We start from the raw sequence: 16,802 nt of genomic DNA, 5'->3' as shown, positions 1-16,802 counted from the left end.
GGCTTGGGGGTGCTTGGGAGAGGAGAAGGCTCTGAGGAGACCTTATTGTGGCCTTCCAGTATCTTCCAGTACCAGCCCATAAGAAAGCTGGGGAGGGACTCTTTAGGATCTTGGGTAGTGGTAGGACTGGGGGGGAATGGTTTAAAACTATTGTTAGGTAGGTTCAAATCAGATCTTAGGAAAAGTTCTGCACCATGAGGGTGGTGAGACACTGGAACAGCCCCATCCATCCCTGGAAGTTTTTAAGGCCAGGCTGGACAGGGCTCTGAGCAACCTGATCTGGTGGGAGGTGTCCCTGCCCGTGGCAAGGAGGTTGGACCTAAATGATCTGTAAGGCCCCTCCCAACCCTAATGATTCTATGAAAATGCAAAAAATGAATGAACTCTATTTTTTTATACAGAAAAGGAACTTAAAGGACATATTTTACATTTTGGGGCTGTTACCTCACTTTCAATAAAGCAACAGTCCAACAGCAGTAACACTTGCCCAGCACCCAAGGCAGGCACAGAAAAAGGTCAGGACCCAGAGAGCAAGGATAACACAGACCCATTCCTTTTACTTTTCTCAAGCAAATGGGATATTTGACTTATTTCATGGAAGTCAGATTTAGAAATTCACCTCTCTGTTTGTGCTTTCCCTTGCACAAGCAGCACTCCCCTGTTTGGGGATCACCAGATCACCTGCTACAAACATTATTGTTATTTTTCCTGCAATTATTTTTTTTTTCCTCATTTGCAACACCCCAAGCCCCAATCCACCCGCCAGGACTTGCACAGATGACCCCACACGAGGTTCAAACTAACAAAATTCTCATTATTTCTGTTATGGGCTCCTTAGAAGAAGGTGTAAGAGGAACAAAACCCAAGAGGGATCTCTTGCAAGGTGCCAGCACAAACCATTGCTTCCCTCTAGCGTCTGCAACCGCTGTGCTCCTCCCTCATCAGCTACCAGAGTCTTTCCAGCTCTTTAAACGAAAGGAATCTGCTTTGGTCCTGCGAGGAATGACCCATAATTAATGTTTATACACACCCCAGAGTAGGAGAATTCACCGAGTCCCCGGAGCGGTGATTAAGCAGCCTCCGGATCCTCTGCATCATTAACATTTAACAACGTTGCAGAACCCCCGAGGCAAGCAGCTGCCTCTGCTTCTGCAGAGAGGCCCGAGGGCAACAGGACCATGAAGATGAACTGTTGAGGAACCTCTCTCTCATCAGTTTAATGTTCCTCCTCCCATGCACACAGACTTCTCACTTGTTCCAGCAAGACAAGAAGGTGCAAACCTCACCTGGCAGGATAACAGCAGCTCTGTAGGAGGGACTGAAAAACACCCAGGTGATGGCCCTTGTTAAAAAAGGCCCCTGAAACTAAGAGCATGAAGAAGATTCAATGGGTTTGGGTCAAGGGTTTGGCCACTCTCAGCCAGGACGAACCAGCAGCACCAGGACATTGGTGCAGCTCCCGGAAAGGGAACCACTGTGGGTGAGGGAAAGGCAGGAAAACAAATTCCTGTCTGCACCTCAGCCCTGGTAATGCTTTGTAGCAATTCCCTTAAAAAAACAAAAACAAAACAAAACAAACAAACAAACAAACAAAACCCCAACCTAAAAATCAATCATATACAGATGCAACCTTAAAAATGTAAACTAAGGAGACATTTAAGCTGTAAAATCAACATGAATCAGTGGCTGAAGTGATCAGCAAAGTGGCAGAGGCCAAGCAACTATAGATACATAAGCAAGATTCCTGGCTTCCCAATTTATAGTAAATATTTACTAAAAATCTGTTTAATACACCAAATGGGTCTCTGAAATGCTACTTCCTCCCACCCCTGAGTACTGAGAGCCACTGAGATCAGTGAGTGGTTCTGCAGGATCCCAGGCTGAGTCTAACAAGCAGAGCAGTATCAGTGTTGCTCCTAATCACAGAAATACATTAATGATCATAGAGGTCAATTAAAATACTCTCTCTATAATTAATGTAACTTTAGCCTTTAAACAGCCCAACTGACAATTTAACCCACTCTTTATTTATCCCTACACCTTAAAGGCATCCCAAAAGCTGAGTTGTTTTGGAAAGCTCTTAAATATGAAGCCATTTAAGACCTGAACCCCTTTAGGTGCACAGCTTTGTTCCTGGTCAAGTCAATGAGCAACATTGCATTTTTTGGTAGTAAGGACTTGCCCTGAAAATATCTATTTTAAAACTGAATGAATGCTAAAGGAAGGCTCTACTGTAAGTATTTAATAAGATCTGGGAATATAAACTGCTGGTGTAAGGGCACTTAACCAAATGTGGCCTGAACACAGACAGACAAGAGTGACAGGGTACAGGACTGTGTCTTCATCATATACTTCATGCTTTCAACAAGCCAAAAAATAACCACAAAAGGCAAATCTGAGGAACTGCCTCAGAAAACACCAGTGACAAGGGATTCATCCTGTAAATGAACATTTTGATACAACTTCAGGAAGAGAACATCCACAGAAAATAAACTGAGCTCAGTAACTCTGCATCAGCTGTAATTAAAAGGATAATGGTTCTAATTTTGCAGATATTACTAAGAAGAGGAGAACCTTGCTTTAACAATTAAAATAAACTTCTGTTTTTCCCAAAACAGAGACTGAAGGAGACTCTCTGTCCTCAAAAGAAGTGTGGGCCAGGGAGGGCCCATACATGTTCCCCAGTGCTGCCCAGCAGCAGGGCTGCAGCTCAGGGCAGGGGACATAAGGGGACATTGTCCCTGGCGGGGCAGGCTGGGACCCTCTGACACAGCTGACAAAATTGGCCATTCACAAGGCAGGAACAGTCTGAAACCTTGGTTCCTGCAGATCACCAGGCCATGGGAATTCACTGGAATTAAAAAACAACCACCAAGGCACTGAACATCTTTTAAAATAATAGGAAATACTTAAGAATTTGAGATTGAGGCTCTGAGGTCCTATTAAATGCTTAAAATAGAGACTTCTTGTACTAGACAGTCTTTAAAAGTGTATTTTCCATATTTTCAGTGCAGGTGCTCAGAATGCTGGTTGCTGTTCACTCACTGACTCAAGCTGGAACACCAACACAGTTGTTTTATTTCCCCTTCCAAATCAGAAAACAGCATTAAAGAAAATTCTTTGCTCCAGGTCGCAGGCTCCAAACACCAATTGCAAGGATCCAGGTTCTGAAGTGGTAGCAGACCCCGTGTGAACAACACCAGGCCCAGCCAGGACAGATTACACCCTACTCTCACGACCTTGCATCAAGGCAGCATGAGGGATTTTGCCAGTCTTGTCCAGAACCATTTTTTGGTGCACGGATTGGTGTAATCACAAATCGTAATGAACCGCAAGATACTCGGGAATTCGTTCTTCATGGTTTTGCACTTGACTGGAATCAAACGCTTGAGACGAGCACCTGAAAGAGAGGTAAGACAGGCAGGGGATCACACAGAGCCCCACTCACATCCTCTACACTCATTTTCACCCCATGCAGCAGCACACACATCACAAGCTCCAGGTTTGCTCCTGATTCGGTGCCATCTCATTACCGTGCACCCGTCTCTCACCCTGGACAGAATCCCAAGCCCTCTGCTGAGAACATCCCACTCCCAGGCTCAGCAGGGCCCCATCCAGCATGCACTGATGGGAATCCTGAAGGCCTAACAAGCTGCAGAAATAAAACCACAGAGCACCATTTCTTCTGGAACACAAACAGGCATCAGGTCATCTCTCCTTCCAGGTGTGTAAAGAGAAAACTGAGAGCATAAGCTGCTTCTGGATGGTCAGCTTTGCTGGGTTGTCTCTGGTTCTTTTTCTTCCTGCCCTGATTCACTCAGATAAGCTGCCAACATTACCAAAAAAGGGGCTGCAAGGAGTCACTCTGCTGCCATAAGCTGCTTTTCTGAGGCATGTACAGGATGTCACAACTCTCCCTGTGACTGCTACTGCTGGAAGGAGCAGATCTCCTAATGAGGAATCCCTCCCTGCTGTCAGCTGAACTGTGCTGCCCAACCCAAGTGATGATGCTGAGGCTTAGATGAGGCAAGAAACCAAGATTTTGTAAGCAGGAGATGCTTAGGTAATCTGTGGGGCTCCCAAAACTTGCCACCCAGCCCTTCTGTGCATTAGTTACCCCATGCAGACAAGCACCTCTGATTTCTGTAAGCCTGCACTTACACACGTGGTTTTACTGGTAGTGCTCAGCTCATTACAGCTGGGTGTTTAATTTCCTGTTGTTCTAATGAGAGGTGTGATGCCAGCAAAAAAAAGATGAAGAACTAAAAGGGCTTTGCTGCAGATCTTGATGGCTCAGGGCTGATGCAACATGCTAGAAGTGTACTATGGATTACCAGCAATCCAGTTATTGTCTGAGGGAAGATAGAGCTCATTCCTAGCTCTGCCACTGGCTTCCAGTTTAACCTCTGGCATGTGATTTATAAAACCACGTTGGATACTTCATCTGGAAAAGAGATTTTAATGCAGACACTCCTACAGATATTTCATGCCCTCTGTGCTGTTGGGCTGTGCTGTACTAAGACCCCAGCAACAGACACAAGTGTAGAACAAGTGGTCAGACAAAAGCAGTCTGAACAGACCTGATAGAAATAAACTGATGGCTTTGCAATTCAGAACAAAACACGGAACACACTTTTTTACAGCCCTAGGTGAGCATTCATTCTGCATTTTGTTTGCCTATCCAGGGATCTCTGCAAAGAACTGCACGTTCATTAACTGCTACCCGACTCTCAGCATTTACTCAAACCTTGAATTTATTGCAGTATTTTCTCTTCAGTAGTGTATTTCCTGTATGGCTGGTGAAGCACTGCAGAAGCCATGCAGCTACAGTGCCTCTAAAGCAGGCAGCATCAGCTCACACTTCAGATCTGGAGCACTGAAGCATGGACAGCTCAGCTTCTTGCTGGTGGTCACACAGAAAGTCAGTGGCAGGGCAAGGAACCAAACCCAGCTCCCTGCCTGCACAGCAAAACTGTAAAGCCACCATTAGTTTCAGAGCTTCTAATAGTGATACATTTGTTTGCTCAGAGAAGGGCATCACACCTGGGGCAAGCAAGCCCTCTGCTGGGTGGACTTTCACACACCTGAAATGTAGGTCAGTGGTGAGAAGCCAGGTATGAGATGGAGTTACAAGTTCTGGAGCTATTTCTTTGTCTTCTCCTTTCTCACCCATATTTATCTCATTTGTTTTAAGCACATCTGAGACCACCCCTCAATTCTGCATTCCTGCAGTGCCCTGTGGTACAGCACGGATCTCAGCTGGATGTGTTACTGTAATAAAAATTATAATGTGACCCTGCAATTTTAAATGGGGTAGTAGTGAGAACTTACCTGGGGAAAGACTAAGAGCAAATTTGGTCTGAAAATCACATTCATCACTTTCCAGGTAATCATCTGAAATGACAACCACCATCCTTCGACACCTGAAGACAAAGCAGTCAGGGGAATAAAAAATAAAATGTCAACAGAAATGCTTCTTATTCTCAGTGGTAGAAGTTATGTGTTCCTCTGGATTGCTCTGGTGGAAAAATGAACCTGCCAGCTGTCTTCCAGCAGGAATTAACTACAGAACAAGGACTACTGGCAGACAGCTACGTTACACACAAAAACAGATACACAGTCATATACTAAAAAAGAAGAAATAGCCAAGTCCAGATTGCCTGTGCAATCTTTAGTTGATTCTCTGTCTATATATTACACAACATATGCCATCTTAATTACAAACAATGCCATCTTAATTATCTGCTTACACACTGCCCTTTATTGACTAAACATAAGAAGTACCTTTTAGTAGGAGAATGAACTGGACAGAGCCTTATGGTACTCCTGCTCCTGTGAACACATCTGATTTCATTCACTTGAGCTTTACTCTCTATTTTATCGCACACGTTCATGTGAGGGACCTGGTTGTAAACTACACGTGCAGGTTTTTATGGGAAGCTTTGCTGCACACCAGCCAGGACAGTGAGGCCTTACAAGGGTCTCCATGAACACTGAGCTGCCTCCCTCTGAAAGGCTGATACTTAAACCCAAAGAGCTGCCTTGGGAATTTTCACTCCCTGTCCTGGGAGTTCATTTTATGTCCCACACCTCCCACCATAGGTCTGAAGGTCCCTGAAGTCAGAGCCAGAGCCAAGACCAGTGCTCTCCCCTCACACTCCTGACTGTGGGGTGAAGCTCACTCAGCCTGGAGCTGTATCCATTTCCAGATAACCTCCAAGGATACCACTGCCACCAAATAACAGGGAGGAAATGTCAGCAGCATCACTACAGTGGCATCTTCCTTGTAAACACAAAGAGGCAGCATGTTTGGAATGCTCAAGTCTTCCTTTGGAGCCAAAGGCATAAAACAATCCCCAGGAAGACATTCTTGTGGATTTTTACTGCTTCTCTGGCACCAGACTACAGGCAGGAAATGACCATCATCTTCCATTTCACTCAGCTGTCCCAAACATCCATGGGTCACTTACCTCCTTTCTATAAGTTCTCCACTGATGGACCATACACAGGATCCTGGCAAGACATCCCGATCAAACACACAGAGCTTCAGTTTGAACTCTGTTTGTTCCAGCTCCCTGATCATCTCCTGGACAAACTGAATGTCTTTCTGACAGTAGCAGATGAAGGCATCAAACAACTCTGTTCCACTCCCTGAAACCATTAAAAATTTAGTTGTCATCTTCCACTATAAACGAACTCAACTTCTGCAGTGAACTTTCACTACCTCCCACAGACTCAGGAGCTTTGACAGACAAGCTCAGAACAAATCTGTGAAGGAAATTTAACTAATTTTAGCAGCCCAGTTACCCACCCTTCAGCCCAGACTCCAGTCCATACTATGACTGGCAGGAAGTAACAGATGTCTGTGACTTAAGCACTTTGTTTCACAGTCCAGGTTTTTCCCAGAAATCCCCATTTGCTGGCAGTGGTTAGGGAAGGGAGGCTGGGATGCAGACATGAAAAATCTAGAGGCAACAATATCAAGCCACAGGGAATCAAAGAGAGGCAGAGTCTGGGAAGAGGTGGAGGGAGCAGGATACACCAGAGAGTGCCCTCATGCTATGGGATTTCACTGGGAGTTACATATCTAAAATATCCTTGTGGCTCTGGGTCCCAGTTCTCCCATTCAGGTCACAGAGATTCAACCCAAAACTTTGCTGAAGGCCTTTCATCCAGCATAGCCCTGACATCTGCTGTCCACTGAGCTACATGGCAAAGGTCTTGACATTTGGAAACTGATTTTAATGGCTAAGATGTCAAACTTGGGTACCTGAAATCACAGCCTGAGTAAATGGCCCTGTTTTCCAAAGATGTTAATGGCTGGCAGCTCTTTCTTTATTTAGCATTTGCCCAAATATTAAAATGCTACATTTTACAGAATAAGCAAATTCACAGATGACACTAAGTTGGGGGGGAGTGTGGATCAGCTGGAAGGCAGGAGGGCTCTGCAGAGGGACCTGGACAGGTTGGAGAGTTGGGTTGATTCCAACGGGATGAGGTTCAACAATCCAAGTGCTGAGTCCTGCGCTTTGGCCACAACAACCCCATGGGGAGCTCCAGGCTGGGCACAGAGTGGCAGAAAGGGACCTGGGAGTCTGGATTGACAGGAAGCTGAACATGAGCCAGCAGTGTGCCCAGGTGGCCAAGAAGGCCAATGGCATCCTGGGCTGGATCAGGAACAGCGTGGCCAGCAGGTCCAGGGAAGGGATTCTGCCCCTGTACTCAGCGCTGGTGAGGCCACAGCTTGAGTCCTGTGTCCAGTTCTGGGCCCCTCAGTTCAGGAAGGAGATTGAGGTGCTGGAGCAGGTCCAGAGAAGAGCAAGGAGGCTGTGAAGGGATCCAGCACAAGTCCTGTGAGGAAGGGCTGAGGGAGCTGGGGGTGTTCAGCTTGGAGAAGAGGAGGCTCAGGGGAGACCTCATCACTCTCTACAACTCCCTGAAAGGAGGTTGGAGCCAGGGGGCTCTTCTTCCAGGCAGATATCAGTAAGACAAGAGGGCATGGACTTAAGCTCTGCCAGGGGAGGTTTAGGTTGGATATTAGGAAAAAATTCTTTCCAGAGAGGGTGATCAGACATTGGAATGGGCTGCCCAGGGAGGGGGTGGATTCTCCATCCCTGGAGGTTTTTAAGAAGAGATTGAATGTGGCACTCAGTGCCATGGGCTGGGAACCACAGTGGGAGTGGATCAAGGGCTGATGATCTCAGAGGTCCCTTCCAACCCGGATGATTCTGTGATTCTCTCAGTACAATGTTTCTCATAATTGAAGGCCTCTTCTGGACTTACTCCAAGAACTCCGTGTTCTGTTGGGAGATCCAGAACTGGACACAGCACCTCAGGGGGGTCTCAAGAGAGTGAAGTAGAGGGGGAGAATCACCTCCCTGGACCTGCTGGCCATGTTGCTCTTCCTGCAGCCCACACTGGCTTGCTGGGCTGTGAAAGCACACTGTGAGCTCAGATTGAGCTTCTCATCACCCAACACCCCCAAGTCCTTCTCCTCAGGATTGTTCTTAATCCATTCTCTTCCCTGTGTTTGTGCCTGGGATTTCCCTGACCCCTGTGCAGAACTTTGCACTTACCCTTAATGAACTTCATGAGGGAACCTCATGCTGGTCAAAGTTCTTCTCCCCCCACTTCACCCACACACAGAGAACTGTTTCCCCTCTCCCCCCTGCTTCGCATCCAGCTGCACATCAAACCCCACTTCCCTTTTATTCAGAGTGGTTAAAGCTGCTGAAGACAGCACAGCCAAGGCAATCAGCTCTGACACCCTTCCCCCTGGATCCCAACCTGCTGTGCTTTCAGCAGCTGCTGCTCTGTGCCAGGCTGTGCTAAGGGACACATTTCTGGGAATTCTCCTCCCCTGTGTGCCCAGTGGGCTCTGTGCCAGCCTGCTTCTGGGTATGGCATTCCCCCTAGGGGTTGCATTTCCTCTCTGCCCTGGGAAAAGGAAAAAAAGAAAACGCCTGCAGGCTGCCAGCTAAAGCATTCTGGCCTAGATATGAAAAGCCATGGGGAGTAATGACAGCAAAGAGGTCTTCTGCACAGGACAAGTGCTACAGCTGAAGGCAATTGCAGCAATGTGCTCACCAGTGGGATCATCCCTGGTGGTGATGCCCATCAGCTCTGATGTCTTCGGCACGCTGCTGTCCACTGCTGGCACTTGAAGTGGTTGGTTGGCCTCCTCCTGCTTCCTTTGCAAGTACTTCTTGCAGTCTTCCTCTGTAGAAACACAGAACTGATAGGTGAGGCTGGGTGGTTTTACCCTGCTGGAGCTCTTCAAAGCAGGGATAGCTATTTCAGGGATCAGGGATATCAGAGGGAAAACCCCTCCCTGCTTTTTGTAGTACCTAATAGCTCTCTCACCCCTTTCTGAACCTCTTGATGCTGCCTCCACCATCCTCCTCTAGCAATTAATTCCTGAAGCTCACTCTCGCTGTGAAAAGAAGTATTTTATTTGTTTTAAACCAATCCCCTCCTATTAGCCTTGGTTCTAGTATAGCCCAGCACACTTTAAACAGCATGCATCATGTACACAACAGGTCTCAGCTCTACTGCCTGCTCTCACTATCAGCCACTTTAGAGTACTTAAAATGATAAAATAACCTGGAGGATGTTATTCCTGTGTAGAAGTCTTCATATTATCTATCATATTTACTAACAACTGTAGACACAAACTATCTGATTCACATCACCAGCCTCTGTCAGCCAGAACTGATGAGTACAGAACTCCTGATGAGTACAAACACAACTTCTAGGAGGACCATGGGATGTCCCAGGGAGCCCCTGAAACAGGTTTGATATTGTGCAGCAGGTGGTGGAGAGCCTGGTTATCTCAGACAAGGGTGTGTGCCTTCCCTGTGGGAAAGCTGAAGGGCAGGCAGGACTGTCACATCCACTGCTGTGAACCTCCTGAACAGGACAGTGATGGGATCTACAAACAGATTTTGTTTGAAAATGGATGATAAATCTAAATGTTACATCTTTGCAGAAGTGACAAGTAACCCTGCAGCCTCTGCCACTCTGCAATATGTAATCATAGAAGAACTTGAAAGTAAAAGGAGATGTGAAAGCAGGAATTACCAGAAAGATAGAAACTCCTCCTACAGCTTTCTCTTTTACTTGATTAAATAATTAAAAAAAAAAATCAATCAGAAAAGTACAGATCACTCAGAGGCTGTCCCAGCTGTAGCAGCAGCAGAGCAGGGGATCTCCAGGCAGTGCAGGATGGGGTGGGATCCCAATGGGATTTGCTGTAACACTGCCCTCCTCGGGAAGGAGAGGCTCTGCAGGAAGCCCGGATCCCAACACTCCATCCCCTGCTTCTCATGTTTTGCATCTCCTGACTGGATTATCCCCAGGCTTATAATGTGTCAGATGGGCTCAAAACTTTTCCTGAGGCTGAAGTTTTCCCAGTCTGCCTCTCTCCTCCCTCGTCCTCCCCTACAGAGAACAATCAGCCACATTCTCTACTAGCCAGAAGGTTCAGGTTCCAGGTTTTCACTAAAGCACCAGCCTGGTGCCAGCTCTCTGCCTGTTGCCATGAGGTGTGCATGTGTCAGGTAAATCAGTGAGGTTAAAATCCTCATCAAAACTGCTTTGACTTGATCTACAGGAAGGACTGGTACTGGCACCTTCCATCTGCCATGGTCCCTAGGTAGCCAGGTTCATAATCCAAAATATTGCTGAATAGGCAAGAACAGGGAATTATTTAAAAGCACACCAAGACAAGTGCTTAACACAGAAACGTTCATTTTAAAGTGTATTTGCTCCAGGTCTTCTCCCAGCTGCAGAAGTGGCACCTATGCTGGCCTGACCTGCATTTTTCTAGATTGGTGCCCAAAGCTCCTCATCACCCACCCCTGACACCCAGCACACACTAAATGTGAGCATTCTCCTGATTCATCTGCTCAAGCACACAGTTTTGGCGGGATTTTTTGTGCTGTAATCCCACTTATCCCTACAAGATAAGGCTGAGAGCTGGGCAAAGCTTTTGAAATAAACCCCCAGAGCCTCATGGTTTTATTACAAGTGCAAACTGGGGGCTCTGTCACACTGGAACTGCCAATGGATCCAGTGAACCTGAAAGGATGAAAGACATTCACTGATTTGGCATGGATTAATCTTAAACTGGAACCAGTGCCTGACTGTACAAGTTAAGGAGAGCAAATGATGGTTACAGATCACTTTGAAGGCCCATAAAGAAAAAAGGTGCAAAGCAATGCAAAGAACTAGCAAGACACTCCTGCAAGTTGAGTTGTCCCATTGCACCCAATTAATACACTGCAGGCTTTACATTCCTTTAAAGGTCAAACAAAAGCCTGAGGTATTGGAAAGGCAGAATAAAAACATTAAACCCAAAGTACAAAATTATTAGCATGATGAGAAGAGAAACAGACCCAGTAACTGTCAAGCAGGAAAGCAGCAAAGTCAGGAGGAACTAAAAATCATAGTTTCCACAGGAAGGAGTTAGCACAAATGTACCAGAGCAAAGAGCTTCACATCCCTTAAGGTGGTTGTAAAACAACATTAGCTGCTGAGAAACATCGTGCTTAGAGGAGATCTGCTGGGATGGAAAAGCTGCATCCTGCAAGTGCCTGTACTCCAGCCAGTGTAAGAAGGAAGCTGTTAAACAGCCTCACTGCACAGAGGAGGCGAAAGTGGAACTATGTGAGGCTGCAGGAGACATCACTTCTTAGCAACCCAAACATGCCAGGAATGGAGCACGTGGTGGGAAGACAGGGAACTGGTTCTCCAGCAGAAGCCCCAGACCAAGTCTGGAGCTGCACAGTTGTGTTTCAAGGGGGATGCTGTGTCCCAAAGGAGCCTGGCTCATTTGCCCACACAAAGGCATCAAGTGTCACCTGAGAGATCCCAGAGTGTCCAAGATATTTATCTGCCATAGTGTCTAAAATTTATCTGCCATGGGCTAGCAGGTGTGACCCTGGACCTAGGAACAAGCTGTGTCCATCAGGAGGCAGAGGCTGTCTGGGATCTCCTGTCACCTCTCAGATGACCTGAGATGCCTTCATGCAGGCAGACAAATCATGTCCCAGATCTCCACCTCTCATAATAACAGCACAGACCACAGAAACCTCAACAATGGTATTTTCTGTGCTGAATCCCACTGCAGGAGTCCTAACTGTGTACACAAAGGTGCCTGTGGCATCAGGAAATGCTGTGCATGAGAACCATTCAGAGTCCATTGCCTTTCTTCTTGGGGGTGTAAATATCTCTGACTGCTGCAAGAGCTGGGGGTGCCAGAACAGGAGACAAGGCCTAACCTCAACCCGCAGCCAAAAACAATAAAAGAGAGGAATGACCATGCTGGGTCAGTCTGAGGGTCCATCTACCCTTTCATCCTGTCTCCAGAGGTGCTCAGAAACCCTAGGGAAGAACCTAAGAACTGAGTGAAGTGGTATTTTCCTAAAATAATCTATCTTTCAGGTATAATCTACAATTTGTTTTTATAATCTATCTGTTGGACAATTTCCAGAGCCACAGGCAGTATTTCTGTGTTAAATAGCCTTCAGTGGCTTTTTCTTTCAACAATTTATGCATCTCCTTTTATTAGCATGACCCACCAGGAAGCTAAACTTGTGACTTTGGTTATGCTCTGGTTCCTCTCACTCATTCTGCTGTTGACTGCTCAGGTTCTGACAAAGATCCCCACCACATTCTCTTCCAGGGGGACAGATCTTGAATTCAGGGCCAGGAGCAGCCTAGGAGATGCTCAAAGCTCTCTTCCACAACTGGAAGCTGTTATGAACCTCATGAGTTTTTTCTTTGCCAAAGCTGAGTCTTCAGAGTGTGCTCTAAGCAGGAAGAACCATGGGAATATGGGAAAGTCTTCCATTGCTTCTTGGTCAAGCTGTCTACCTAGATCTCATTTATCTCCATGAGTAGCAGGAAATGAGATTTATTATTTCTTTACCACTACCCTAGTAAACTGTATTATACAACACAGGACTTCACACTGGCTTTGGAAATCTGAGCAATGAATTTCTCAGTTTACAAGGTTCCCTTCCATTATCCAGTTCCACACATCCCTCATCTCCCTGCAAATATCTTCCTGTCACACTGGACCCACACATCATCATTTTTACACTGTCTCATGTCCATGCAAGCTGTCTCCTGGCTGACCTAGCCTAGAGCATCTTTGACACAGCAAAACTTTATTATTGAAGGTTTCAGGTAAGACGGGCTCCAGATAACTTTGTAGGCCTTGGAGTTAGCAGAAAAAGTGTGCTTTCTCTCCTGGAAAACACTGTGGAAACAGTTTCTTCTCCTGTGAAAACACTGAGAAACTGAGGAGGCCACTCCATAGCCTGGGAAGGGCTTTTCTGCTTGCACAGGACTTTTTAACATCACCTCTCCACACAGAGCAGCAAAGACCAACACAAGCAGCATCCCCTCCCTCCCAAGCATCAAGGAAACCCCCAGCTGGGCCCTTCTGTTGCAGAGGGTGGCAAAAAGCCAAAAGCAGTGAGCCCAAGAGAAACCAAACCCCAGCCCTGACTGAAAGACCCTGAAAACCCCTCCAGCCTGTCCCACAGAATCACGTTCTGTTTAGAAAAGAACTTTATGATCATCGAGTCCAGTGCTAAACCATGGCCCTCAGTACATCTACACATCTTTTAAATACCTCCAGGGATGGTGCCCACTTCGCTGGGAGGGCTGTTCCAGTGTTGGATAACCCTTTGGGTGATGAACTTTTTCCTAATGTACTATCTAAACCTGAGCCCATCTCCTCTTGTTCTATCACTTGTTACTTGGGAGAAGAGACCAACCCTCACCTCGCTCCAACCTCCTTCAGGGAGTTGTAGGGAGTGAGAAGCTCTCCCCTCAGCCTCCTTTTCCCTGCCAACCCCAGTTCCCTCATAAGACTTCTGCTCCAGACCCTTCCCCAGCTCCTTTGCCCTTCTCTGGACACATTCCAGCCCCTCTATGTCCTTCTTGTTCTGAGGGTCCCGGATCTGACCCCAGGATCTGAGTTTCAGCCTCACCACTGCTCAGGAGTGTGATCCCTGCCCTGCTCCTGCTGGCCACACTATTGCTGACACAAGCCAGGATGCTGGTGGCCTCCTTGGCCACCTGGGCACACTGCTGGCTCATATTCAGCTGTTGCTGACCCCCAGGTCCCTTTTCCATGAGGCAATTTCCATTCCCCCTTCCCCAAGCCTGTGGTGTTGCATGGGGCTGTTGTGACCCAAGTGCAGGACCCAGCACCCAGTCCTGACCGGGTCATTTGACCCATCAGTCCCAGGTCCCTGTGGAGTCTTCCTGCCCTCAGTCAGAGCAACACTCCCAGTGTCACACCTGCAGCCTTACTGAGGGTGCACTCCATCCCCTCACCCAGATCACTGACATCGATGAGGACTCTTTTCCCCTGGGAAACACCACTTGGGGTCCAACCAGGCTTAACTCCATACACCACAACTCTATGGAACTGGAAATGGCCCCCAAGGGGATGGGAAGGATCCTAAGGGATCGGCAGGATCCCTGAGGGACAGGCAGCATCCTGAGGGTCTCACAGAATCATCTGAGTTGTAAATGACCTTTGAGATCATCAAGTCCAACCTCTGAGGAATGGGAAGGATCCTAAGGGATGGGCAGGATCCCTGAGGGTCAGGCAGGATCCTGAGGGATGGGCAGCATCCTGAGGGACAGGCAGGATCCTGAGGGTAGGGCAGGATCTCTGAGGATGTGAAGTATCCCTGAAGGATGGGCAGGATCCTAAGGGTTGGGCAGGATCCTAAGGGATGGACAGGATCTCTGAGGGTCAGGCAGGGTCCCTGAGGGTTGGGAAGGATCTCTGAGGATGTGAAGGATCCCTGAGGGTCGGGCAGGATCTGAGGGTCGGGCAGGATCCTAAGGGATGGGCAGGATTCCAGAGGGATGGGCAGGATCTCTGAGAGTCTCACAGAATCATCCAGGTTGGAAAGGACCTCTGAGATCATCAAGTCCAACCTCTGAGGGACGGGCAGGATCCTGAGAGATGGGCAGGACCCTAAGGGATGGGCAGGATCCCTGAGGGACCGGACGGTTTCTGAGGGATGGGCAAGATCCCTGAGGGACGGGCAGGATCCCTGAGGGACGGGCAGGATTCTGAGGGACGGAGAATCTCAGGCTCGGGCCCGCTCCCGAGTGGACCCTCGGTGCTATGAGCGGCCCTGGCTCCGTCCCGGCCTCAGCCGCCCCTTCTCCCGGTGCCCTCAGGCCGGGCTCGCCGCCTCCAGGGACGGGGGGGGGACAGCGGGTCGCGGCCGGCAGGGCCCCATCGGCCGCTCGGAAGGAAGGGAAAGGAGAAGGGAGGAGAAGCGAAGCCTCACCCACGCTGTGGCCCAGGTCGAGGAGCACGTCGTGGCGGCCCAGGCGGTGCAGGAGATCGAGGAGGCGGCCGACGGTGGCTCCGCCGGGGCAGCGGCGCTGCCAGTCCTGCAGCAGGGCGGCGGTGGGGTCGGGCTGTGCCTCCAGCCGCCGGATCTCCAGGTACTCGCAGCCCAGCTCCTCCGCCAGCGCTGTCCAGTCCGAGGCCGCCGCCGCCCGGGGGTTGAGGTAGAGGCCGAGACGGCGCCGCACGCCGTAGTTCAGCGCTACCATGGGTACGGAGTGCAGGTCCGGCGGCGACGAGACGGGGACGGGGGTGTCAGCGGAGCCCTCCATGGCGGCCCCGCTGTCGCAACTTCCCCAACTTCCACCTCCCCCCTTCCTCCCCGTTTCGGCGGCTCCGCGGTCCTTTCGCTTCCCGCCTCGCCCCGCCTCCTGCCCTGCCCGGCCCCGGGGCCCTCCCTGAGCGGGGCCGGGGATTTCCCCCGCGGTCTGGTTCGGTGGGCGCTGGGGTGGTTCGGTGCCGTTCACCCCCTCCCCGGGTTACAAACCGGGAGATGGCGGGAATGGGGTGTGAAAGGCAGCGGAGCACTGAGGGTGCTGCTCCTTGTGTTCTTGGGGCACAAGGAAGAGATGTGTCCCGTTCTGGAGTTCCCCGTGTGAGGAGGGCACAGAGGTTCTGGGATGTGTCCGGAGGAGAGGCTCTCAATGCTCAGAGGGCTGAGCACCTCCCTGTGCAGCCAGGACAGAGAAATTGGGGTTCAGCCTGGAGAAGAGGAGGCTCCGAGGTGACCTTAGAGCAACCTTCCAGTTATCTGAATGGGCTACAAGAAAGCTGGGGGAGGGCTTTGGACATGGGGGTGTAGTGAGAGGACAAGGGGAAATGGTTTAAAACTTGGAATATTTTGGTTAGACAATAGGAAGACATCCTTTCCTGTGCAGATGGTGAGACACTGGCACAGGTTGCCCAAGGAAGTTGTGGCTGCCCCATCCTTGGAAGTGTCCAAGTCCAGGCTGGTTGGGACTTAGAGCATCCTGGTCTGGTGAGAGGTGTCCCTGCCCATGGATGGATGATCTTTAAGGTCCCTTCCAACCCAAACCATTCTGTGATTCTATGATATCCTGTGGTTCTATGATATAAACAGCTGCCTTGAACATTGTGGCACCCTCTTGACACACCTGGGCTCTGTTCCCCCCATTACCATCAGGGAACAGTAGTGACAATCATCTCCTGACAGCCTAAATACATCTGTACTTGGGTGATGGCCCAAAGGGGGCTGATACCACAATTTACCAGGACTCCAAAATCTATAAAAGTTCTGTGCACCTGGTGGAAAGGACCAGAATGTTACATCTTCTGGGCTGGGATGAAATGGGAAAGTACCTGATGAAAGTCAGTTATCTGGGACCCTAAAAATCACTCCACACTCAAAGGGAAATTTGAACTACAGACTGGCCTCTTCCATCCACCTCTC

The 16,802-nt window shown here is 48.9% G+C and overlaps 1 protein-coding gene across 1 annotated transcript; it reads right to left on the bottom strand.

Annotated features, from left to right (window-relative positions):
• Positions 1–3,080: 3,080 nt before the first annotated feature.
• Positions 3,081–15,722, bottom strand: MYD88 (MYD88 innate immune signal transduction adaptor). The gene is made up of 5 exons (XM_030446079.1): positions 15,330–15,722; positions 9,088–9,219; positions 6,471–6,651; positions 5,332–5,423; positions 3,081–3,400 (listed from the first exon to the last, which is right to left on the bottom strand). The coding sequence occupies exons 1-5, from the start codon at positions 15,661–15,663 to the stop codon at positions 3,246–3,248; spliced, it is 894 nt and encodes a 297-aa protein (XP_030301939.1). The 5' UTR covers positions 15,664–15,722; the 3' UTR covers positions 3,081–3,245.
• Between the last annotated feature and the right edge of the window lie 1,080 nt (positions 15,723–16,802).

Source organism: Calypte anna, chromosome 2, assembly GCF_003957555.1.
Source record: "Calypte anna isolate BGI_N300 chromosome 2, bCalAnn1_v1.p, whole genome shotgun sequence".
Taxonomy (NCBI): Eukaryota; Metazoa; Chordata; class Aves; order Apodiformes; family Trochilidae; genus Calypte; species Calypte anna.
The sequence above is the reverse complement of the archived record's forward strand: the minus strand, read 5'-3'. Positions and strand labels throughout refer to the sequence as shown.

What these genes read in the sequence shown, in the direction of transcription:
- MYD88 (XM_030446079.1), bottom strand. Translation starts at nt 15,663, where the DNA reads ATGGAGGGCTCCGCTGACACCCCCGTCCCCGTCTCGTCGCCGCCGGAC. An exon ending in CACCAGGGATGATCCCACTG is followed by an intron (nt 6,652 to 9,087) that starts GTGAGCACATTG and finishes TAATGGTTTCAG; the next exon opens with GGAGTGGAACAGAGTTGTTT. An exon ending in GGAGAACTTATAGAAAGGAG is followed by an intron (nt 5,424 to 6,470) that starts GTAAGTGACCCA and finishes CTTTGTCTTCAG; the next exon opens with GTGTCGAAGGATGGTGGTTG.